The 25,372-nt window shown below is 40.7% G+C and overlaps 1 protein-coding gene across 3 annotated transcripts in view; it reads left to right on the top strand.

Annotated features, from left to right (window-relative positions):
• The window catches only part of col5a1 (procollagen, type V, alpha 1), a 75,672-nt gene that overhangs the window by 33,011 nt on the left and 17,289 nt on the right, over positions 1-25,372 (top strand). For 2 of the 3 annotated variants that reach the window (XM_076886670.1, XM_012918747.5), the window contains exons 5-40: positions 1,284-1,415; positions 3,358-3,465; positions 3,578-3,958; positions 5,051-5,614; positions 5,716-5,772; positions 7,504-7,545; positions 8,068-8,130; positions 8,232-8,306; positions 10,854-10,946; positions 11,407-11,463; positions 11,594-11,647; positions 11,848-11,901; positions 12,060-12,113; positions 12,242-12,295; positions 12,381-12,434; positions 12,872-12,916; positions 13,671-13,724; positions 14,193-14,237; positions 14,988-15,041; positions 15,134-15,178; positions 16,083-16,136; positions 17,113-17,157; positions 17,399-17,452; positions 18,085-18,129; positions 18,251-18,304; positions 19,971-20,078; positions 21,456-21,509; positions 22,496-22,549; positions 23,347-23,391; positions 23,580-23,633; positions 23,720-23,764; positions 23,875-23,928; positions 24,028-24,081; positions 24,178-24,231; positions 24,860-24,967; positions 25,080-25,169. In XM_076886670.1, the coding sequence (XP_076742785.1) occupies positions 1,284-1,415; positions 3,358-3,465; positions 3,578-3,958; positions 5,051-5,614; positions 5,716-5,772; positions 7,504-7,545; positions 8,068-8,130; positions 8,232-8,306; positions 10,854-10,946; positions 11,407-11,463; positions 11,594-11,647; positions 11,848-11,901; positions 12,060-12,113; positions 12,242-12,295; positions 12,381-12,434; positions 12,872-12,916; positions 13,671-13,724; positions 14,193-14,237; positions 14,988-15,041; positions 15,134-15,178; positions 16,083-16,136; positions 17,113-17,157; positions 17,399-17,452; positions 18,085-18,129; positions 18,251-18,304; positions 19,971-20,078; positions 21,456-21,509; positions 22,496-22,549; positions 23,347-23,391; positions 23,580-23,633; positions 23,720-23,764; positions 23,875-23,928; positions 24,028-24,081; positions 24,178-24,231; positions 24,860-24,967; positions 25,080-25,169 (3,057 nt within the window). The remainder of the gene's footprint in view (positions 1-1,283; positions 1,416-3,357; positions 3,466-3,577; positions 3,959-5,050; positions 5,615-5,715; positions 5,773-7,503; positions 7,546-8,067; positions 8,131-8,231; positions 8,307-10,853; positions 10,947-11,406; positions 11,464-11,593; positions 11,648-11,847; positions 11,902-12,059; positions 12,114-12,241; positions 12,296-12,380; positions 12,435-12,871; positions 12,917-13,670; positions 13,725-14,192; positions 14,238-14,987; positions 15,042-15,133; positions 15,179-16,082; positions 16,137-17,112; positions 17,158-17,398; positions 17,453-18,084; positions 18,130-18,250; positions 18,305-19,970; positions 20,079-21,455; positions 21,510-22,495; positions 22,550-23,346; positions 23,392-23,579; positions 23,634-23,719; positions 23,765-23,874; positions 23,929-24,027; positions 24,082-24,177; positions 24,232-24,859; positions 24,968-25,079; positions 25,170-25,372) is intronic. The other variant, XM_076886671.1, reaches the window with a different exon arrangement.

Genomic DNA, 25,372 nt, shown 5'->3' with positions numbered 1-25,372 from the left:
TCAGCGCAGCTGCGGCACACTGCTCCGCTGAAATAAGAGGGGGCATTGCGCTACAGTGATACCAAGTCTACCCTCCTGTAGATTGTGGCTTCAGAGGTGGCCATTTGAAAGCTTCAAAGTCCATAGCTGGGAGTGCTGTGTAATGGCTCCTCTAGTCCTTCTGTTTTGGAGGAAGAGACTGATTTCCCTGCATCCACTATAAAGTCCAGCTATAACATAAACCAAGGATGGAGCAGGAAACAACTTCTAGTGAAGTGTTTTGCAAGGGTTATTAAAGGATCTGAGGCAAGGGGTACTGAGTGGTATGTTCAAGCAAAGCAGTGGGATTGGTGCACTTCATTGAACTCTCACTGGTTAGACCACAAATGCAATCCATTTATGCATGTCAGTAAAGAAAGCTCATTTCAGCTGGAAAGACATGTTGAGGGTTTTTTCTTTTTCAACTTTTGGCAATTGAACATAATTAAAAACACTTCATCCTCCGTGGCGGTCCGTTCCCATAGCTGCGTCGCTTCACGATCCTCCTGCCTCCTGGAAATATATTTGTTTCAGCTACGCTGACATCGTGTTTGATTGATGTGGAATGACATCACTGAATTTGGAATTGCGACCAGGACATGTTTGGATAAATGCAATACAAGGTTTTGGTGCCATATGAATTCTTTTCAGAAACGTGTGGGAAGCACACCCAGCTCCCTATGTAGCCTGGGGATCCTTCTGAGCCTTTCTCTCCCTTGTTCTCTCTCAGTAATTTTCTAGCAGCCTTCTCTGTTCTGTCTCTTTTTTAACTTCTCTCTGTCTTAAATCTCTCTTCCTCTTCTTCTGTTCCACAACTGCATGTCCACTCAGTGTATACATAGATATACACAGAGCTCTTATCTCTTCTGATCTAGTCCTAGCTGCAGGTCTGCTCATGCACATGCCTTACACAATCAGTTTGAAGGTAAAATCACTTACAATTCACACAGACTGAGGTCAGGCTTACATGTTGTGCTCCAAACATTTGATCTTGTTTATTGTGTTGCTGTAACTCTGTTCGCCTGACACTCTTAACTCTGATGCAAAATGGCATTCTTGGACCCTTGACAACGTTCTTCATCATTTAGTCACCCTGAGATTCCCCTGGCTTGACCTAGTTTCTTGACTGCCTGTTCTGCAGCAATGTCACATTTGCAGTGTAGATGCTTTCCCTTTTTCACCTCACAGGTCACACAGTGTCATGCATTGCTTCTGTCATTTTCATTTGTTTACTTATTAGCATGCATGTATGTTTGGGTTTCTAGGGAGACATCCAGCAGCTAATGATTGTAGCAGACCATCGTGCTGCCTATGACTACTGTGAGCACTACAGCCCTGATTGTGAAGTGCCATCCCCTGACCAGCCACAGAACCAGGACCCCGGCACAGACAACGCTGTGAGTAACATTACTTTTCTGCTTTTCAAATCATCTCTGGCTCCATGTTTTATTCTGGCACTCCTCTAAATTATTTTTTTATGGTTGGCTGGAAGAACAACCAGCAGATTCTGATCCTGTGATCCAAGCCTATGAGCAGCAGTGTGCTTTGTAAGGAGCTGGGATAAACAGTGTGTTTAGAGCTCAGTATGTGAAAACGAGAATTTTAAAACAAATTCTAAAACCTACTGGAAGCCAGTGTAAAGAATATAAAATGGGAGTGATGCTTGCTCGATTGTGGGAACCCGTTAATAATCTGGCCGCAGCATTCTTTATTGCTTGAAGACGTGAAAGAGATCATTTATCTAAGCCAGTAAGCAAAGCATTACAATAATCTAAGGACGATGAAAAAAATGCATGAATAATTTTCTCCAGTTCCAAAAGAGACCATAAGTTGCAATTTAGAAATGTTCCTTAAATGAGAATAGCAGGAACAAGACATGAATTTTACATGTGAGTTGAAACCTAGAGAGGATTCAAATATTACACCAAGGTTTGTAGCACTGACTTGATGTGAACAAAATGAAGTAAGAGCCCGAATGATTTGAGAATATATATCACAAGGAGATATAATCATGTCTTAGTCTTGTTGACATTTAAAATAAGGTAATTATTAAAGAGCCAACCAATAAACCATGGACTAAGGTGAGCAGCCTGCACAGCTGGTGAGGCTTAAAAGACATATATAGGTGAGCATCATTGTCATAGAAAAAGCTTGAATGGTGCTTGAATTGTGATAGCAAAAGAAAGGATGTAGAAAAAAATAGTAAAAAAATAATAATGTACCCAGTACTGAACCTTGTGGAACCCCACAGCTTAACGAAGCAGTGTTAGAAGAGAAAATGCTCGTCCATGAGAAAGAAAGAAATGTAATGCAGAGCCAGAGATAACAATGATGTGGTTTTTGTAATTTTGCCTCTGTACAATCCCAGAATGTATTTTAAAGCCAGTAATCAAAATGTGCGAAAGTCTAGAACTGCTGGATGTCAACAAACGCTGTGTTTCCCATGAAGATGTTAGTGTACAAAAAGCTATGCATCTAATTATACCTAAATGACAAAAAAAAATCACAGGTTTCGTCCAAGTTTTTTTTTTTTTACTTGTTAACCAGTGCATAAGTGTAAGTGCAGCTTTGTAGGCTACCGCTTACTAGAAGCAGTTTTTGTAGATTCTTTACATACAGAATGAAACTACACATTATAGAATCCAACAAAAGAACCACTTAGTATTTTCTTGCTGGTCTTACTCATGGAAATGATTAAACCATAATTGTCTCTAATACTCAAATCAGATCTTTGCTGGATCCTGTGCTGAAAAGAGCCTCTTGGCATTGTGTAAGAAACCTGCAATGTGCCAGAGGAAAAGTGCTGACTGGGAAGAACCAAGTTATCAGTCTATGCATTTACTTAATCATGTTTAGGAATGATGTGGTGCCTGCCTAAGCTTGCATTCATGCACTGTGTCATTTTTCCCACTGAATACCAATATACTCAGTGTGTGCTAATTAACGGGATGTCAAAGAAGTGTTACAGGATGAACAGGAAGCTCTTCCTTTTGACTTTTTGATTTGCCCAGGGCCCTGTTTGTTACACAAAATCTTGCCCCTCTGTTTTCCTTTTTTCTAAAGATAGGTGCTGGAGTCATTAGGAAAACTATGTAAGAGCAATGTGTCATTCAGTCATAGCAGTTTACAACAGGCAGATACAGTGTGAGCTTTCCACAAGGAGGAGGAACTCCTGTGTGCTTCTGATCGATGGTCGACCGGTTGTACAAACATCAGCCAGCCAGAGGCAATAGCGCAGTGCAACATATTTAAAAATCATGTTGCTAATAATTGATTGCCAATCTTTCTCTCTCAGTCATACACTCTCTTAATGCTGGTGGAATGTTTTTCTCCCTTTAGAAGAAAGCAGAGGACAGCTACTATTATGAATACCCTTACTACGATGATTTGGAAAAGCCTTATGACTCAACTCTTGATTCTGAGACAACTGAGACAACCACAAAAGAGGTACCATTTCATGTTTGCTCTAAATGCCCGCATCTTATACATAACTGTATTGTTTCTATGTTACTACAGTAAAGCATCCAATGCCAACGTCCCCCTCCAAATATCTTTACAGGAGACAGAAGGGGACAGTCTGATCACAGGGGGTGAGATTTTGAAAGGCAGTTCGACTGGCACCGACTGGACCTCCATCTCCACCGGCTCATCCTCTCGCTCATCCAGCAGCTCTTCAAGTACTGATACTGGAGGAGGAGAAGATGATTACGCATTGGGGGTCACGTACGGCACCTATGAGGGCTATGACGACTACTATGACTCCACGTCTTCACCTGGTGGCGTTGATACCTCTCGAAGTGTCACCATCACCGGCATCGGCACTGGGGGCGAGCTGGACCTGGGAGCAGGGGGAAGGGTTGATTTGAATGCCGGGACTGGAACGAGGGTCATCACCACTGGTGAAAGGACTACAGTCACAATCTCCAGCAACAAAACATCAGTAGGTGGACATTAATCATGGGAGTTAATTGTTGCCAGTATTACTGCACACCTTTATGAATGGTATTGTACTTTGTATATATTCATTTTATTTTCTTTGTTCTTTTAAAAAAACTTTAAGAAGTTTGTAGCACAGGCAAAGTCAGACAAAGGTAGGGTGACAGAATACACAAACATGTATGTAGGAATAGGTCATAGATAATAACTACTGATTTGTGAATAATGGGACATAAATATAAATTGGGCTTATTATGTAATATTATATTACAGTTTATTTCTAACTAACTAGGCGGCTCATTCTCATTCAGTTGACATAAAACCTTTTTGGGGCCTTCTTGAAAGAAATGTAAAGAATGTAAAAATAAGGTCAGAGGTCAAATGTGACTAGATAGATAGTAAAGTCTACAATAAATAAACAAAAAAGTTAATGTAAAAGTGCACAGGTGCCTAGTAAGGGTCTGAGAAAATGTACATGTGCAACAGTGATTAAAAACAAGGAAAAGTAAAAATGAAGCATAGATTGGATGCAAACTATAGTGTGATGTTTAGAATCTCCATGTACCAGTATCATTTCCTACATGCTGCCAATACAAATGAAGGCAGTAGAATTTAAAGCATAGTTTTAAAAGATAAAAGATGTTTCATGAAAGTTTGACCTTATTTGACCTTGACTTGAGATTCAAAGTTAAGTGATATTTATGTGTGTAAACAATAGCAGTAAGAAACATGGTTTTAAATAGCTCTATGTAGCATTATTATCAGCATTAAATCTATTGACCTTGAAGGATAGGTCAGAGGTCAAACTTGTCATGATATTTTAAATCTCTATCCGATACTTTTATACGCTGACACACCACAATGGTAAGTCAATTATAATTAGATTGTCAAATCAATACGTTTATCTTGAAAATGTTGGTGGATGTAGGCCCAATGTTAATGGATTGTTAACACCACCCCACTCTACACCCCTGCAAAATTTGATCAGAATTCATTCAAAACTTTTCGAGCTATCATGTTTATGGGTGGAATGGTATTCAAAAGGCCACATTGCCAGTTATCCTCAATTATTCTGTCCTGTTAATTGTTCCAACAGGCAGGAGCCTCCCACGATGACTACGGATCCTACGGATATGACGACTATGACTTTGACAGGACCCACACCATTGATGGAGATGGCAGCAGCAGCAGCAGTACAATAAACATTGGAGGTGGAGGCAGCAGCAGCAGCAGTACTCTGAACATTGGAGGTGGAGGCAGCAGCAGAAGCAGTAGCACTACTGTGCACGTCAGTGGTGGAGGTGGTGGCAGCAGCAGCAGCAGTACTCTGAACATTGGAGGTGGAGGCAGCAGCAGCAGCAGTAGCACTACTGTGCACGTCAGTGGTGGAGGTGGTGGTAGCAGCAGCAGCAGTTCCACCATCACTCTCGGGGGTGGAGGAAGTTCCGTGTCAGTGGGAGGCGGCTCAGCCAGCGCAGGCACCGGAAACCAAGGGTCCATCGCCACCGGCACTGGCCTGGATGTGGATGCCTATGATTACACGGAAGGGTTCAATCAGGAGGACCTGAAAAACTATGACGGAGAGCTAGATGAAACCTACGATTACGGCACAGAGCTGCCTAACATAGGGCTGCCCGCTAACACTCAGGATTATGGGCAGGTGAAATTAAACAGGATACACTGCAGAATAAAAATAAATCATAAAGGTGATGAAGATAAGTGAGGGTGGGCTGACTTTGTTTTTGTGTCTGTGCTGTGTAGGGTTACGGAGCTCATGGTGAGAAAGGACAGAAGGGAGAGCCTGCTGTTATTGAGCCTGTGAGTATGACTGTTTGAACAACATACACAAGCAGCAGACGAAGGCTCCGTTTGGGCTCATGGGGAGGACATATGTGTAATCCACATCTAAACACAAACTATCCCTTACTTCCTGAATAAGGCTCCATAAGCCACACAAGCTCACCACAGTCATCTGTTAGCATCCTCGGACGAGGCCTTGCTCCTGGCTGTTCATCGTGGCTAAACCATAAACATTTGTTGTAGAGCCATGCGGCAATTGTTAATAAGCTCTACACACGGTGTAGGGAGCGTGTAATCACAAGGGAAGTAAAACCAGGAAGAACAATAGGAAGTATGAAAGGAATTGTTCAATTAAAAAACCTAAAACAGACACTCATATATATATGCAGGTAACACTGTGAAAATCTCTTCCTATATGGATATATATGCCACAAAAGGTTTGCATGTATCTAATATAGCACCAGCTGTTTTACTTCAAACAGAAGTCATGGAGCTCCACCAGGCATACCTGCCTCTGTGACTGAGTGCCTTCAGTGTTTACAGAAGGAGTTCATGTTTTTTGAGTCCACTTCCTTAATGAGCTTTTGTGTATGCACACGTATAAGCATGCTGGAACACACATACGCAACCTCCCAGTGTGCTTTTGTCCCTTTGCAACATGCAAAAAGCTGTGAGGTAGAAAACTAAGAAAGCTAAAAAATTACAAAAGGGCAACATGTTATAATACAGCCCTTGACTGAGGGTGTAATTCCCCTGTAACTGAGTGGACTTTCTATGTATTTTTTTTTTTTTAAAGTATGCAATAAAATTTACCTACAAATACTTAATGATAGGTACACTAAAATAAGGACCTAACAAGTCAGATTTTTACAGGAAAGACGCTTCTGTAAATACATTTATTTGGTCAGTAAGTAATTTTAAGTAGCACAACGTCTGGATATTTTGCAGGAATTTTGACAGAAATTATGCTACAAGTACAAGTGTGGGCTGTATTATGAAGTGCTAACTTCAATGAAAAATAAATACATGTACAGACCCAGCCCCTCAATCAGTAGCCACAATGCAGGTGACACACAGGAATAACTGCAGGGATTGAAGAAAAAAAAAAAACAACAAGTCTGAAGGAAGTGTTTAAAATAAAAATGCTCTGAAGGCAGCTTGAACTTTGGAGAGTGGGCAGAATTTTAATCTCAGAAAACAAAAAGCCAAATTGCTACCACAAGAGCAAACAATGTGGTATTTATGTAGCTGTAGAGCTGCACTGATGCATCTGTTAAGTCAGATCCTTGAGTCTTTGAGACATTGAAATGAGATGAACTGCTATTATTGCCTTTTCAGTGTTACTGATCAGGCCCTAACTCAAACACTAACCCTACACTTAGACTGAACTAATTCCAAAATGTTCATAGGCATGGCTAAACTGGCTTTATGTTTCCGTTTGCATGTGTGAATAAGTTTAACATCCCCACTGATCTGATTAGCCCTTAACTGAACTTGTCCGGGTAGGGGAAGCACCTCAGGATGGCTTTGCCTGTTGTTTGCAGCCACTCTCTCGTTCTCTGTGGATCGACTGCAAACACAGCTGCAGTGACAGGCATGCATGCACATGAGTCAGCAAAGATGGGAACATGATGAAGGGACAAGTTTACAAGTGAACGTTTTCCTGTGTATTGTACTCAAGTGTGACAGTGTTGTTTGCAGCCATGTGCTTATGAATGAGGCCTAATGATTTGTGCTTGTGTGTTTCAGGGAATGTTAGTGGAAGGTCCGGCTGGGCCTGAAGGGCCAACAGTAAGTCAATCTTCCTGTCTCTTAACTTCCTGTGTTTTCCTTTTTTTCCCCCCCCCCTCGCATCGTAATCGCTGCCATTTTTCTTGGCAGCCGCTTGGTAAAGAAAAGCCAATAGAGCTTCCTTTCACGCATTCATTGTTTGTCTGCACTACCAGAAAATTCGAGTTTTAATGCTTTGCTGGCTCCCGATGCAAAAAGGAGTGGCCCGAGCAGTTCCCCCAAAGCGGTTTTTGGACTTGATTAGATGTCGAAGGAACGTCGTCATTTATTTAGGAAGATTCCTTTAATACAGATTTGCTTTGACACCCTGCAGATGGAGTCCAGCCACTGAAGCGTTGCACTACAATATAAACAAATAAGAATACCCCACAAAGATTTACAGCTTCACAGCCTCTCTTATAAAATATTGCCACATGCACATTCCGTTCTGCTGTATGTGACCATTTTGCAAGATGAAGGCAAAACCTTGTGTTGTATTGTGTGTATATATAGAAGTTAAATGAGGTCTTCTGTTTAAAATAGGGTCTCCCTGGACCCCCAGGTGCTTCCGGCCCACCAGGCAGTCCTGGAGATTCTGGAGAGAGGGTAAGGTTGTTTTTTGTTTTTTTTAATGTCCTAAACATCACCAGAGGTTTACAAATACAAATAATAAAACACTCACTTGTGTTTGTAATTTCCCATCTAAGGGTCTTCCAGGTCGTCCTGGTCTTCCTGGTGCTGATGGCCTGCCAGGACCTCCTGGAACTGTCCTGATGCTGCCTGTAAGTAAAATACAATTCTTCTTCTTCTTCTTCCAAAGTCAGAAATTCTAACTTAGTGCTTTAATCCTTGTTTAACCTCCTTTAAGACCAATTGTTATTATTGACACCGTGTTTTAGCGATAACTTATACAATGAAGTGGAATAAAGGGGGTTTCCCATCAAGCCATTTATGATGAGCCTAACCCTTACGAGTAGGGGTGGGTTTTGATAATCGATTTATCGATTAAAATCGATTCTGGCTTGGATAACGTAAAATCGATTCATTAAAATCCTGAATCGATTTTTTAATATAAATTTATTTTGCCCAAAACACCAGAATCTCAGGTGAAACCTCACAAAATCTCAACAACCACCAAACAGCTAAAACAGTAAATGAGAGCAGGAACACGGATTCTGCACATAAATGTAAACACAAAGCGCAGACCCACGGACAAGAATCAGTGAGATGTCGCCTTTCTCACCCGACGGCACGGACACGGTCGGGGCTGAAAGCCGACAGCTCGCTGATTCTGATGTTTCGGCGGGTCCGCGCTTTGTGTTTACGCCCTTTTTGCGCTGATTCTAAAGCTGTTAGTTTTATCTCTCTCCAAACAATATTGACCGAACCAGCAGCAAAAGAAGATCCAAACTACGCTTCACATAAACATCGTCATGAATTCCCTCTGACTTTTGCTGTTTTGCTTCCACCACACTTCATGCACAGCTCGCTCTCTCTCTCTCTCTCTCTCTCTGTACTTCAAGAACAGTTTCCCGTCTAAAAATCTGTTTTCTGCATTATTTGCTTGCTTGTTACCCACAAGTCTACCGTTGTTTACAGCGCTGTTGGCCGCTGTTTTTTTCCTTTCACTTACTTCCGAAAAGAAAACCTCATTTCTGCTGTTCAATGGGCTTCTGAACAAATTGAAACTTTTTAAAATTATGCAAAATGCAAAACGCTTAGCCGTGTCTCTAATAAAACCGCTGTAACTTCAGAGGTAATGTTCATATGTTGATTAATGTTCTTCTTTCGTTTTTGATGTACTGCAGAATACTTTTATAAAATCCCAGGCCAGGAAAAATCACCTTCATGTTTTTCTGTGTTTTATCTTCAGCTACTTTGACACAGAAGCATCTGCTGTGATGCTCACACCTTTGATAAAGTCTTGCGAGTGTCAGCTTCCTTGTTATAGATACAAATATATGTAAATGTACTGATCTGAATTTGAATATTTCTGACTGTCTGAGGCAAAATTTCCCAGATACAAATCGAATTGAATCGAATCGTGGATCGAATCGTTTCGGGACCTTGTGAATCGGAATCGAATCGATTCTAGAAATCAGTGACGATACTCAGCCCTACTAACGAGCGTTTTGTTGCATAAATATGTGCTTCAACATGTTGAGTGAGATTCTTAAATAACAGCTGTAATGTCAGCTGCTTTAAGCTGCACAAATCCTAGCCAAGTCAGCAAAGTTAATGCTACCGAGCATCTTTTTTTTTTCTATGTCAGACTTGACCGCAACAGTTGCTCAGACATCCTAATAGCTTCCTGTGATGTCTACCTCCTCCGCTTTCTTTATTAGGTGCTGGGAAAATGCTGCTGCTGCGGTTGTAACTGATTAGTTGTGCAGATACAGAGTTGTGGTTTCAGGATTCCTCAAAAACTGTCTGGCGGAGTCATGTGGCAAACTCTGTCTGGACAAGGTGTTCTGGTGTATCTGCTGGCAGAAAGCCGGCGATCCTTGAGCTCCAAGTCTAATGAGAAACACGCCTTCTCATCATTTCAAGATGTTCTGTCTTGAAATGATGGAGTCAACATGAGCAGCACGGCAGGGTTAGGTGGCAAATCTAGACACTGGTGAAGCAGCTTCTCTTTTTTTTTAGCCATTTCTTGATAAATCAGAACATCTCGTTTGCATGGCAGAGATAGAATCAAGTGGACGAAGAAAAACTGCGGGATTTGTGGGAAAATATGAAAAAATATTGTTTTTATTCAGCTGCAGTACATCTGACTCATCCCTGATGTTCTAGATCAACGGTTTGTATTTTGCTTCGTGGCAACAACCCTCTCTGTGACTTTGAAATCCTGCACAGCATTTCACTGCTGTGTTGCCTCTGCATCTGCAGCACAACTGACAGTCAGTCTCCTGAGGACTGTGCCGTGTAATCCAAACCAAGATGTCTGGCCCAAACAAAGTCAAGAGTTGCACCATAGGCATGAATATTCATGTTAGGGTGTAATGCTGGCTTATCACCACCAGATGGCAGTCGAATGTGAACATTATGGCCTGCAAGCAGCCATGGATGGAGCTGATTTGACAGCTGGAGGCTGTAGCATAGTTGTTGTTTTTTTTGTTGTTGTTTTTCTTAAATGGACAGACTGTATTAAAGAAATATTAGAGCTATTGTTGGTAACAGTGTGTGGCTGTTTAAACTTAAAAGATTAATTTTGCCACAGGCCAGCACTTTAGTCCTTACACATGCTTCTCTTGGCTCTCATTTTTTTGTTTCTTGTGTATTCCTCTTTATGGGACTGAAGTCTCACCAAGCTATCATTCCTTCCATAGTTCAGACTCAGCGCCGGAGGTGACTCTGGGCAGAAGGGACCTGCTGTATCAGCACAGGAGGCCCAGATGCAAGCCATCATGCAGCAGGCTAGGGTAACAGTTTACACCTTCACATTTCTGCTATTTTTACTGCTCTTTGTTGCTAAACTCTGCGAACTATAAGATTCTCATGTGGAAAATATCTTATTTCAGATCATTTCATTCTATACTTTTAACTTTTTTCCCTCACTTCTCCTCAAATGTCATATTTTTTTTTATTTTTGTTTCGTTTTTAACATTTTGTTACTGCTTATCACATGACTTTTACTGTATTTGTGGCACATTTCCTACAATGTTCTTCCTCATTTATTATTAATAGATGCTGCATTTTGTGAATTAAGTTTAACATTAACATGCAGAGCACAAGTATAGACACAGTATACAGCAGAGACAAATATGAATTGCTAAATCTGCTGCAGTTCTATTCACACATGAGCTAAATTGTCCTCTTTCCTTCTTTTCCATATGTTTCATTTGATTTCATTTTTATGTTATTTCTCCTTTCTTTGGTCAGCTGGCTATGCGCGGTCCTACAGGGCCAATGGGTTTGACTGGCAGACCTGGACCGCTGGTATGTATGGCAAATCACCTCCCAGCAAAAACACTGAAGCACAAATACTCTGATCTGCAGATTCTGTTGCACACAGGATGGTCTTGCTCAATTGTTATATGAATTTTTAGTCAGTATTTTTCTTTTTAAGGGTCCTCCTGGTGTACCAGGACTGAAGGGGGAGTCTGGAGAGGCAGGACCTCAGGTACTAGAAATCACCATGCTACATTCTGTTTTCAGGATCAGTTTCTGATCATATCAGTCTAAGCAAATGTGGAAATGTGTTCACTAATGCTGAGCCTTTGTAATATTCCGTTACTAGCAAATCAGCTAAAAAGCCTAATTTAGGTGGATAGATTGGAAATGAAAAAGATGGCTCAGTGATTTACAGCACTTTTGTTTTAGGGACCACGTGGACCTTTGGGAACCCCTGGACCTCCTGGAAAGTCTGGTAGACGAGTAAGTTGTCAACCAAGCTATTCAGCAGCAAAGAAGTAATATTAAGACTAAGCATGATAGTTTTTATGCACTTCACAGTGTTTGTTTGCGATTGCAAATAGTAAATGCTCTGTGATTGTCTTGATCTGGAGGTAGAACATGTGCTGTTGCTTTTACAGGGTCGCTCTGGAGCTGATGGTGCCAGGGGCATGCCAGGACAGACTGGACCAAAGGTATGTCGTCTTTTCCATTCACGATGCACTTAAATGTGCCACTTTTGACAAAAAGATTTTTTGAAGTTAATTTTTAAGCTGAGGTGGTGATCTATATCATTAAATGTTCTTTTTTCCCCGCTTTTAAGGGAGACAGAGGATTTGATGGTCTGGCTGGACTTCCTGGTGAAAAAGGACACAGAGTAAGCATTTTAACCTTTAACCTGAGAGGTGTGTGCCTGTTGGAATTTGGACAACAGTTAAACATGTTCATATTTGTTTTCACAGGGTGAACCCGGCCCCCATGGACCTCCGGGTGGTCCTGGAGAGGATGGAGAGAGGGTAAAACAAAAAAAAGAAAAGAATTTCACTCCTGCCCCTTCATTTTCTTATCAACCTCAAGTGCTGTGCACACGAAGTCGCACTATCTGAATTTGTTCTGCTCTTGCACAAATGACTTCTTTGCAGGATTCTTCCCAAACGCACCGTTTTGTCATCATTTGAATTGAACTTCCACTTTCTCTTCCTACTTTCTCCTTCTCGTCGATTTCGTTCCTTATAATACGTTCAGTTTTTTCTCTTTGCAAAAATACCTTTTCCCAATTTCCCTCACCTTCTCCATTAAACACAACTGATGCAACTTGATCCCCCACTTCCTCTGTTTCTTCATTATGTTTTCACATTACACACACACACACACACACTTGCACATCCTCACTTTCTCCTCCATTATAATTCACTGTCTGTTCCACAGCCTGACCTGCTCTTTTCTTTCCCAGGGAGATGATGGAGAGATCGGACCCAGGGGACTTCCTGGTGAACCAGTGAGTGATCACATATATTACCATTCAGTCTTACACTCAGGGAAATGTATAAGAGCTGCAGGCCTGCTGTCATCATGTTATTGTGTTACTGAACAATCATACTGTCGGCTGGTATCATATATCACATGTTCATAGTCATATAGACTTGGAATTTTTTATTTTTTAGTGCTATTGTGGTGCAAAGTGAATGTTGATCAGAACTCATGTGTACAGGGGAATCTCTAGTGGTGAGAAAAGCAAGCAGAACACATCAAGCTTCTTTTAATAGCCTCCCACACCCCGCCTCACCCATGCAGGATACTCCCTGCGGAGGGTGGAAAAGACAGGAAAAGGAGAAACCATCAGAAAGCCCTTGATATTGCATGTTATGATCTTTTTTATCCACCAGGGTGCGCTACATTGGTTTGAATTCACACAGTCAGGACAATCCATCTACTTGGGTAACTGTAGCTGTGAGGCATGGCACACAGAAAGAAAATCACAGCACTGTTTCATGGGTACGGCTGAGGGAAATGCAAGAGTAGTAAAAAAAGAGAGAGAGAAAGAAAGAAAGAAGGAAAAAAAGGAGAGCGGGCTTCAGCTTTCCCTCACATCTCACTCTGTAGAAAATCCTCAAGGACATTTGGAAAGTGAGGTTATTTCCAGCAGTATAATTTTGAAACTTGATTTAGCTGAACGTGTTTAATAATGCATCAGTCCTTTTTCACAGGTGTGATATCACTCTCAATCTCATTTCCCTTCATTTTTACCACAGGGGCCTCGGGGTTTGCTGGGACCAAAAGGACCTCAGGGACCTCCTGGACCACCTGTGAGTGCCCACCCCCCACCCAACCCTCTCACCTCTCCTTCAACTTCTCAACTTTTCATATCCAGCAATAGATTTACAGTTTAGAGAGCGGAATCAATTTTTTAGCATCTCATAAGCAGCGAGAGAAAAGGGAAGGACAAACAACAACCACGGGGAAATACAAAACTCAATATCTCTCAGACACAATATACAAAAGAGTAGCATATGTTATTGAGTTTAACTTCAGCTTCTCTGATAGATGTCTACAGTGCAGCGAGGCTTCAATCTAATTTGTTCCAGCGGATTTAATTTAATGTGGACACTGCACATTTTTGAAACTGATATCTCTCTGTAGGAGTTAGCGATTCAAATACATCAGACTTTAAAATTCATTCACACAGTTGATTCTGTCCATTTTAGTCTTTTATAGATTTGCTGCCTTTCCCTTTTCATTTTTTGTTCTTAATGTTCTTTTGTCACCTGCTGTAGGGCGTTACTGGAATGGATGGCCACCCTGGACCCAAGGGAAACATAGTAAGTGAAGCTGGAATGAACTAAATTGCCTATATGTGCAAACTCTCAGATAAACCAACACGCACAATTTCAATTTCAATCAACGTTTGCTTAATTTCACCCTCAAAAAAGCCCATGATATGCACTCATGGGCAAACACACACAAGCACACACACACCAGTTCAATCAGACATTAAGACATAATGAAGAATAGGCTGCCTGTGTTTAGGTCTATTTGAGCAGTCCACCTCGGCCGCTTGTACCATTCCAGCTCAATTTCAGGCAGCGCCCGGCTGTAATGAGAGAATGCCTAACTGAAGCAGCTCCTTTGTTCTGTTGGGAACGATCCAACGAGGTAGAGATGAAAGACCAGGAGCGTTCCCCGACTCTTGGCCTGAGGAAATATAATTGATTGCCAGTTATCTCATTGGGAAAGGTGTTGTTGTGTTTGTGCCTCAGCAGTTTCTTTCATTAGGAAAGTAGTTGCGGTAATGTGCACTGTGTACGTGTGTGTGTGTGTCTCTTACCTCGAGCCGTGGAAAGATGCTACTCCATCAGTCCAAAAGTTGTGGCTTATTGTGTTGTTATGAGGTAATCATGCAGAAGTGTGCTACTGCTTCTCATTTATATTTTTTCAGAGGAAATTTTCCCCTTTGCTGGACAATGCTGGTCACCAAATCAGTTTCGCATTCACACAGCCTGGTTGAAAATCAATAAATTATTCAGTCTTTTCTACATGGGGAGATTTCTAAGACAATTTTTCTTTTTCAGGGACCCCAAGGAGAGCCAGGACCTCCCGGACAGCAAGGCAACCCAGGAGCCCAGGTGAGTGATGAAAATGTAGTGTGAATTTAGATCTTTCTTTCTCGGAAGTGTGAAATGAAAGCTTGCTGATCATTTCTGTATCCTCCCCACAGGGACTTGCAGGGCCTCAAGGACCCATTGGACCTCCAGGAGAGAAGGTAACATACCACGTGGCTCTAAAATCCTGTAACTCCACTAAAAAAAACTCTAAGATGCTTTAAAAACAAAAAGAATCAGAATGTATAAAATAGCTGGTCGCATTCATTTTCATGAGCGGAAAGCCAAGTTGCTATCTTATTCAGAAATGCTTATCACACAATTATGCAAATGCCTCCTCATCCCCAATGCAGGACTAAATGTTGCCTTGTAGATGGTACAGACAGATTTGAATCCTGATACATTTTAATTTCATTTCAGCTAAATTACATTGGCTAACTTATATGGAGCACACTCACTTTATTATTGAGCATTTGGGATTTGGTAATGTAGGTACCGCGTGTGCCCTGATTTTAAAAGACATTAAAGCCATCATGATATTTGCTAAGTGTAATAAAGCGAAACAGTAGACTTAAATCGTAGATCTTTGAATTTAATACAACACATTCAATACATATGCAAGACTTTGCCACCCCAAAACACCATGTAAATAATTTTTGGGACTAGAGCTAATGAGCATAACAAAGAGAAAAGAAATCTGCATCCTATTATCGTCATGATTCATTTTATGTGTCTGTACCTTTGCTTGTCTAAGAATCCTACTGTTTGTCTTTTGGCCACTGAGGTTCAAATGAATTATAATGACAATAAATGAAATTTTACGCACACTCATCATCACCAAAGGATGACACCTACAGGATTTTGTGATCCCCTGGGTTCTGGTGTCATGTGTGGGCTTCTGGGATATGTCTCGCCAGCATTTGAATGGATTATGTAACAATAGTCAGTGTTATATCAGCTAAACCTCACGTTGTTGTTATACCGATAGACATCTATATCCTGTGATGGCTCCGTGTGCTCTTGTTATCTTGTCATGTTTACTCTGACCTTCTATCATCTACCCAGGGCCCGACCGGAAAGCCAGGCTTGCCAGGAATGCCAGGAGCTGATGGCCCTCCGGTGAGTTTTTAGGCCACGTTTCCAAAGAGCCGTATTTTATCTTTTTCCTCCCCTCTGTCTGTTTATAAAGAGTTTTTTATAGGTAGCTGTGAGAACTCACATTTTTAAAGCCATATCTCTAATTTTATTTTATACAGCCTTTTGCTTCACAGGATAAAACACATCACAACAGACGCACTTTATATAGGCAAACAGTCCCTCTGACATCCCTGCACAGACAGTACACCTGCTATAATGGCAGATGTTTCTTGGAAGGTACCAGGTGGCACCTAAGAGAGATAGGGCCAAGATTTGAATAACTACAGGGCAAGAAAAAGATTTAAAAAAAAAAAGCAAAACAGAAAAAGGAGATAAAGTGGAGCCCCACGACACACAATATCTCTCAGCCTTTTAATAATTTCTTTTGAGGGTAGTTCTCCCTGAGTTACACAGCCAGGCTGTTCCTGTTAAATCTGTTTTGTTGCATATAAAGCAAGCACAATATTCCCAACCTTAGTGCTCCCTTTCTGCCTCTTCTCATGTATCTGTTTCTCTCTCCATCCTCATATCACTAATAGCCCATCAGAGGGTTTGCACAGCTCCTTTTGTTAATGAGAATGCAATCATTTTCCTCTTAGTCCTTTCAGATGAGCATCCATGCATGTGTGTGGATGTGTGCGTTTTTTGATGAGGTGGAGTTTTGTGTCATACATGCACGATGCTGTTTGCTATATTGCTTGTACAAAATTAAGAAAATGACAGTCTGTGCTTTTTGAGCTCAGTGATAGCTAGTAGGGCCTCTTTAATACAAATCTCAAATGCAATTAGACTGCAATGGCTCTATTTTTTTTATTTTTTATTTTTGCAGTTTTCCACTTTGATACGTCCCTCCAACAGTTTTAATAACCTAATTTCTCTGTTTAAGGGGCCTTGTGGTATTTATGGTAGTAATTATCCTCAAATGAAATGCCATAATATTGCTCTTAATAATTCACAGGGTCACCCTGGAAAAGAGGGGCCTTCTGGAGAGAAAGGCCACATGGTGAGTTTTATTACATTTGCTTCCCATGAGCTAGCTTTCATTTCTTCCTTCCTTTATTTACGCTTTTCTCACTTTTTCGTTTCCCCTCCTGTTGTCCTTGTTCAGAAACATTTGCATAAAATGTGTTTGCATTCACGAAGATAAGATTAGCAAAATGTGTGCGTGTGTGTGTGTGTGTGTGCATGCTTGGATTGTTAAAAACTACGTGCTGCAAACTCTTATTAAATATTTGTCTCTCTAGGGTCCTCCTGGCCCTCAAGGACCTATTGGTTATCCTGGGCCTCGAGGCGTGAAGGTGAGTTGATTATCAACCACTAAGAAATTCATTTTATGTATTTTTTTGTACTTTGCATTTAATGTGTTAATAGTTCCCCAATATCTCATTTGAGTGTTGTTGTTGTTGTTGTTTTTTGGTGTTTGGCCAACCAGACTAGTGTGATTTTGCAAATAAATAAATAAAAATCCCCTTAAAAATGTTTTGTATAGGCTTCTGTCTGTGTTTGTCAGAAAGACTGAGATGGCAAAGGGGCTGATAACAGTTCAAGGTGCACAGCCCTCTCCTTCCTCTGTGCCATTAGTATCTGATGAAACCGAGACAAAAGAATTCCCATCAAATAATTCTTGGAAAGAAAGTGTGACTGATCCAATCATTAAAGCTGCTACTGAGCTAGGGGGATCACACAAGTGGCTCGACTCGTAGCTAATAGTCCCCCTGTTACATGGCTGAAGTCTGCTCTCAGGGAAGATGAAAAGATTGGTCAAGAAGGAAGAAACTTTGTATGCTAATTTATACACCAAAACAATGAAAATGAATCCATCCTAAAGAGTATCCTCTTTTGCACAATTTACTTCTAAGTTTTAAAAAAAGTGTAGCCGTCCGTTATCCTCCCCACTGGTTTGTAATTTCTGCCTGTTCTTGTATCACAGGGAGCTGACGGTGTGCGTGGCCTTAAAGGACACAAGGGTGAAAAGGTAAAGGAATTCAAACAGCCGGCTAAAAAACGTCTAAGAAAGTTGTGTGGACTTATTTGATCATCTCTGCATGCATACCAATCAAATGGTTTCAACATCGTTTTCTTTATCCTTCTGCTAGGGAGAAGACGGCTTCCCCGGCTTCAAGGGAGATATGGGTATCAAAGGCGACAGGGTAAGGCTTGTTTGTTTAAACTTGACTGCTGGATGAATCACTCAAATGATCACATTAATGAAACAACTCTTAAGTGCTGCACTCAGAACTACCTTTGTTTTATTGGGGGGGTGAGGGTGACCTTTATCCACAGTAAGTGAAAGGAGCAACCACTCCTGTCACTTTATCCACTTTCATTGCCTAAGCCTCTGTGACTACCGCAGAATTGTGGCTAATGAGCAAACATAAGGTGTTGTTCCAGTTGACAAGTGGTTTGTGTGCGTGCGTTTGTTTTAATGTGAGCAGTTTCCAATTTCTTTTCCATCCCCATTGCCTCTTTCCAGTCACTCCTAACCTCGACAACTTTAGGAGAAAAGCGCGACTTTGACAGGTTTTCCTGACTACAGCCTCTTTCTCCAAAGTGCTTCAGGGATTTACACTGTCAAGTCTTAAGAAAAAAATGCTTTCTACAGTAAGAAACATAACTTGCACAAGCCAATACTTCAAACATCAACCCTCCAATCCCTGACCAGGCTGTCTCTAGCTGAGCATAGAAAGGAAGGAGAAATCAATGGCACTTTAAACCCCTTTAAACCCGGGAGAGAGACATGGGGCTCCGGCTTATTTTCCTCTGGAGATGCAGCAGATCCAGATGAAAGCAAAGATTTGAGGAGGCCCTCTGCTTTGGAGATGCACATAGACCGGAATGTAAATGACTCATTTTGAAGCGTGCCTATGAAAAGTGTGTGAGTGTGCTCAATTTAAAGTGTTCTGTTTGATGAGCTTGCAAGTGTGAGTCAAGTACAGTTTGTCTGATGCCGTTTTAAGTGCTGGTGTGCGAGCACACTGGCTTTGCCTTCAACTCTGCGCAAGCCTTTAGCTAGATATCTTTTTACACACCACCAGGTCTCATGCAACAGTGACTGGCTGTCAGAGTGAGTTTGTAGTCTGTCACTTAATATGTGTCCCACTTGAAGGAAAGCACACTTAAAAAGAGAAGCAATATTAAAATAGCTAATTTCTTTAATGATGAAGCAACAGAAATTAGCATCCTTAAGCCCCTTTTTCGATGAATAATAAAAGCAAAGCTTTTATTATTCATTTTATTATTAAGTTATAGAGCAAAAAGTGACCATATTTGTGCAAGAGGATGGAGGTCTAAGTTGTCAAAAGTGCAAGCTAGCTTGGTTAGCAACCAGCTAATTAGTGCTAATAGATGTTTTGCAGGCACGTGACCGCTTACCAGTCTTGTAGGACATTTCGCTCAAGTGATTGAATAGCCTACTAAACATTATGTAAATGAGATAAACTATGGCAACTATGAGTAAACATACAAGTTGATATACTCCCTCAGAGGAAGTAAAACACTTTAAAGGCAAGCATCTTGCTTATTAAGGTAACAAGCTATAGACTATAGAGAGCAAAACTGTTTTTTTATACCAGTCATAACAAAATACTTGTTTCAGATCTCTCTTATAGTACCCAGATTCATTGTAATCACCTTAGAAAGCTATATGAGTGGAAAAATATTCCCACTGATGCTAATAATTTGTGAATGCACAGTCAATAGAATAATCTTTGCAAAACCTGAGGGGAGAGATGTGCTCAAGTACCTTGTTTTTGTTTGTTTGTTTGTTTACCATACAGGCTAATGGCATTTGTATTTTTTACATCTTGTGCTTTCCAGGGAGAACTTGGACCAGCAGGACCCAGAGGTGAAGATGGCCCCGAGGGGCCAAAGGGTCGTTCCGGGCTTCCAGGAGATGCTGGTCCTCTTGGCCCAAGTGGTGAGAAGGTGAGATTCTTAAAAAAACTGACTTAAACAGAGGCAGAGTAATTGCTTGACTGGTCCAATCCTTATCCAGTGAGGACAGGCGAAACTTGTGTTTGTTATTCACAGTGTAATTTAAAAAGCCGATATCCATCCGAATCTTGGTCACACATTAGCTAACAGCAGTCTCTTTCATGCCTAATTATAGCCTTCACACCAGCTTTTCCCCACACACTGATCCGGTTCTAAAAATACCGCTGTAGTGTTTCTGCACGTTTTAATGGAGATGTTACTCGCTAGAATAACAGAGTTTTTATTACTTAAACTCACAGATGCAAAGAGCTTACAGCATACTGTGGGAGAGAGCCAGCCTTCTTTACTTCCATTAAGTTAGGAATGTACATGGAATTAGGAGATCAGCGAGGTAAAGAAAGTCTGTAGATAACTCGTAAACCCTATTTAGACTGTGTGGGCATCTTCACAAGTGCTGCTATTTTGGTTTATGTAGTTCATGAAAACATCTTGTGTTCAACATAATAAATACTTCTTGCATTGCAAGAATCAAAAAAAATTAAGACACTGCTTTTGCTACAGACATAGCTGAAATAGAGGCTGTGGAATTCGGGATTGATGAGATTTATAAGCAGAGTGCTTCATGTATATAGAGCTGTTTGCGGCTACTCTGTAGCAACCTGGCTAATCACAGTAAACACAGTTGGCAGCCTCTGTGTAATGGCTGTAGTGTCCTGCTGCCCTTCAGATGAGTGTAGTAGTTCAGCTGGGTACAGAGAAGGTTCATATACAGTATAATGTATGTGTAGGTTATAGGTACTATAGCAAAGACAGTGTTAATATTAAATTATAAATCAACAGACTCTTACTAGACGTTGTAATTATAAGTTTTAATTTGATGCCAATTGAAATCCTCTGTTGGCTTGAGAATGTTTAATTAAAAACATTTATTTACATTTTTTTTACAGGATTTTATTTGAAATAATCCCATCATCGCCATGCATTTGGCAGATGCCAAAAGCACACATTTCTCTCAAAGTCTGAAACATCTTGTCTTTTTAATATGAGAAGAGGTTATCACTGGTTATCAGGTGTCACGGATTAAGAGGAATAATTTGGTACGGCTCTAATAAGGAGTTTGGTTTGAGGCAGGAGAAGATCAGTGGATTAAGTAAATGCTGTGTTAAATGTTCAGTTTTTACATTTTTACATAGAGCAGGAACCTTATTATGTCTCTTAATTTGATGAATCGTTTCATGGAGCTCAACCTTGTCGTTTTTTTTGTTAAAAGTAGTAAATTAATTTTTGTAAATACTTTTTGATAAACTTTTATAAGTTCCTGTCAGGACCGTATATAACAGTATACTTACTAATCTTTCTCTTTTACAGGGTAAACTCGGAGTTCCTGGATTGCCAGGATACCCAGGAAGACAAGGACCAAAGGTAATTGCATTTATACTGCTAAAGAGCATTGTTATTAATTTACTGATTTTACCATATCCATGCTCGGTTACAGTAATTACTGTATGTTAATTTGGGCGAGGCACCAATGAAACCAATGATGCCGCTAGATGAACATACAGTATTTCACCACCAGTCCCTGGGTTAGCTCTGTGTTATCTGTTAGAGCTTTCTGTGTTCATGGACACATGAACTTGCGTGACACTTGTTAGGGTCAGTCGACTGCTGCTTTTTACTATTTTATTAAGTTCCATATTTGCAGAGCCTGTCAGGTTGGTTTAATTGCTGATCATCTAGCTCTCCAATAGTTTTTTCGTGGCTGAAAATATACCTCCATTCATAAGCCTTTTCAGGTTATGTCTACTTACGTGTAAGTTGTTTAGTGTATGGTGTTAATAATCCCAAATTATTCTCAAATAATTGCCTTTCTTTTTTTTTTAACAGTTTTTTTTAAAATTGTGCTTTAATGTGACTTTATCTTTCTTTTAATTCAGTGTAATAATTTAAATTATGTCTTATTTCCTTGCTTTGGCCAACATTGCTTGTTATTAAACTTACTTGACAATTTAATTTAAGCTAATGTTAGAACTCACAGAGACACAGTTAACCTGACCAAAACGTGCTTTTCTGTGTGTATTTGAAAGAGAACGAGGAAAATAAAAAATACACACACGTGCATGTGCAGGCTGCTTTTGCTGAACTTTTTGATGGCTCATCGTTTAGCCTCTCTGAGGCAAAGCTGCAGTCTGACAAGCGGACATGCTTGAAGCTTCCTGATCAAAGAGCTGGGGATTTGAATATGCTATTTGGTGTCAGCCTTCAGTTGCTGATACAATAGCAATAAAGGAATGCTGTTACTTGTGTGCATGCAGTCTTCTGTTAAATGTATTAAGCCAAGGGTATAAACAAGGAATATAGTGACTGTGTTTGCTTCTCAAATGATTAATTGCTCTCTTGCTCACACACAGGGATCCCAGGGTTTCCAAGGTTTCCCTGGTGCCAATGGAGAGAAAGGAACTCGGGTATGTATGTAGATAGACTTCTTGATATTCGTCTCATTCCCTCAAGGGTTGGATACAGGCGTACCGCCAGAGACAGGCTCCCGTCCCAGCTCCAGATTTATCAACCTAGTGGAAGTTGCATGGCTCTAACACAAAGCAACAGAGACACAATTGCTCACCATTGCAATTGCTTTTCATTACCACTTGCACAATTCATTTGGATACCCCAAAAGCTTTGTTTATCACTTTGTGGCTCTTGAGCAATGCTTCATTTTCTTTTGTCGAAGGGATGGGTCATTAGCTCGCCTGCAAGAGTAATGGTTTGTCAACACGAGTGGAGCAAGGCGCATTAAGCTTTGTCATCTTCACAAAACATTTGTAAAGTTTATGAGACCCAGCTCCGAGACAGAAAGGGATAATAGAGCTATTAAGATAGTTTCACAACACTTGTTTGAAACTTAAAAAGCTACATAAAAGATTTAATAGTTTTCCTCATTAAATTTGTATGTAGCCAGTGTCATTGTAACACTGCTGCAAAATTGCTATATCATGCATAATTGATTATTAAAATATCATTTTCCAAGGTGGCAATGACTTCACATGTAAGTGAAGATAAATGTTAATGGTCTTTTTTTTTTTTTTTTTACAGTAAATCCTATTTTATTATAAAAAGACTATTTCTGAGCTCATAAATGGCTCAATTGTGCTTGCAAACATTTCTGTCTCCTGGCATTAGAGTCATTCTTCCAGAGGATGCAGGATCTTAATAATGTGAGTGGCATTCCTTTGATCGTTGTGTGTGTTCTTCGTGTCCACAGGGAACAGCAGGAAAGCCGGGCCCACGCGGACAGAGAGGACCAACGGTTAGTCTTACTCAGCAGACTCGTGCTTCCATGCAGATGGCGAACTTGGCACCTGAGTAAAAGTGGCCGTTCGACCTGAACGTGCTCGAAGGGGAATCCACACTGAGACAATAACCAAGCTTTTCAGATCACATGCATCCTTTACAAACTTTTTTTTTGTTAAAAAGCTTTTTTTTTTCTTTCTTAAGGGGCCTCGAGGAGAGAGAGGACCAAGAGGACAGACAGGAAAAGCTGGTCCAAAGGTGAGTATTAGTATTTATTTTAATGCCACTTTCTGAAATATGTCATTATACATGTTCACATTTGATTCCTTATTTTTTGTGTCCAGGGTAACTCAGGGAATGACGGCCCACCGGGACCTCCCGGTGAGAGGGTACGTACCGTAACAGCATCACCAGGAGTCATTTTATTCTCGGGACGTGCAGAGGTTTCGATCAGACACGCGATTCTTAACTCAATTATGTGCTTTTTAAATTTTTATAGGGATTGCCTGGGCCTCAGGGACCAACAGGTTTCCCAGGACCAAAGGGCCCCCCTGTAAGTCCAGACACTCTACTGAAATATGACCTTTGCCCTTTGTCTTTCCATTCTGTGTGACCTTTAATATAAATTCTTTAATTTGTTTGAAATTCTCAGGGACCTGCAGGGAAAGACGGATTGCCAGGACATCCTGGACAGAGAGGAGAAACTGTGAGTGTGCTGTGCTTTGGTTATTCAACTCTTTATCTTATATCTACATCCACTGAGGCAACTTTATGACTTTTATTTCCTTTTTATAATACACAGGGATTCCAAGGCAAAACAGGCCCTCCTGGTCCTCCAGGAGTGGTTGGACCTCAGGTGAGTGACAGCCATTGAGTGTTTCTCTTAGTTGCTTCATTGACGCACAGCTTTTTGTTCACTGTATTCCTTTGTGCGCAAACAAATAGCTATCAATTTCCTACAAAAAATAATTAAATATGCATTTGCATTGTTTTTCGAAAAATTAGGCTCTTGCAGAATTGCAAACCTTTCACACACAGAAGCACAATAGAAACCTATAAGTTGTCATTAGGAATGCTTTCTTAGCATTTTGCTCGGTGAATGAAAATCGATTTAGCTCCTCTTACCTATATCTCAAGAGCCACGACTTAAGTGTTGTTTATCCTCTTTCATATTTGCAATGGGCTCTTCATCCATTATGCATAAATGTTTAACAGACTTTTCCTCCCAGCCGTTCTGCTAATGCCGGCTGAGGACATTCATAATAATGAAGCTGTATGTGGCTTTAATGACTAGTAAGCCTCCCACACAGCAAATGTTCAGCTTTTCCTCGCCACGTTTCTAATAAATGGAAAAATTGTTATATCATTTTTGTGTTAATTTGCTGATTTTGCTCTCTGCTTTGTCCCTCTTTTCACACTTCCTCTGTAACTTGGTTTTATACTTTAGTGTTGAATGGGATATATTTATTTATTTTCAATTCTAGGGACCAACAGGTGAGACTGGACAAACGGGAGAACGTGGACACCCTGGACCCCCGGGACCACCTGGTGAGCAAGGTCTGCCTGGAGCTGCAGGAAAAGAAGGAGCCAAGGTGAAACTTGAAGTTCTATTTATTAGTGAACTTTTTTTTTTAACATTGTCAGCTAATTAAAATACATGTATGTAACTACAAAGCTCATATTTGTTTCCCATTTCACTTACAGGGTGATCCTGGCCCTGCTGGCCCGTCTGGTAAAGATGGCCCACCTGGGCAAAGAGGTTTCCCTGGAGAGAGAGGTCTGCCTGGTCCTGTGGTTAGTATTGCCTTCTGCTTTGTTTAAAGCCTCGTGACAAAATCAATATCACTCACAGCTTGGTTATTGCATAATAGTTCTGGACTATTAAATTTCTGTAAGAATGCGGTAAACCTCAAGAAATGGAGATGATATCAGATCCACTCGTCAGTAAAGGAACAGCCTGCTCTTGGCTGATTTTTCTATCTTTTTCAAATAATTCT

This window comes from Maylandia zebra, linkage group LG7 (assembly GCF_041146795.1).
Source record: "Maylandia zebra isolate NMK-2024a linkage group LG7, Mzebra_GT3a, whole genome shotgun sequence".
Classification (NCBI taxonomy): Eukaryota; Metazoa; Chordata; class Actinopteri; order Cichliformes; family Cichlidae; genus Maylandia; species Maylandia zebra.
The sequence above is the reverse complement of the archived record's forward strand: the minus strand, read 5'-3'. Positions and strand labels throughout refer to the sequence as shown.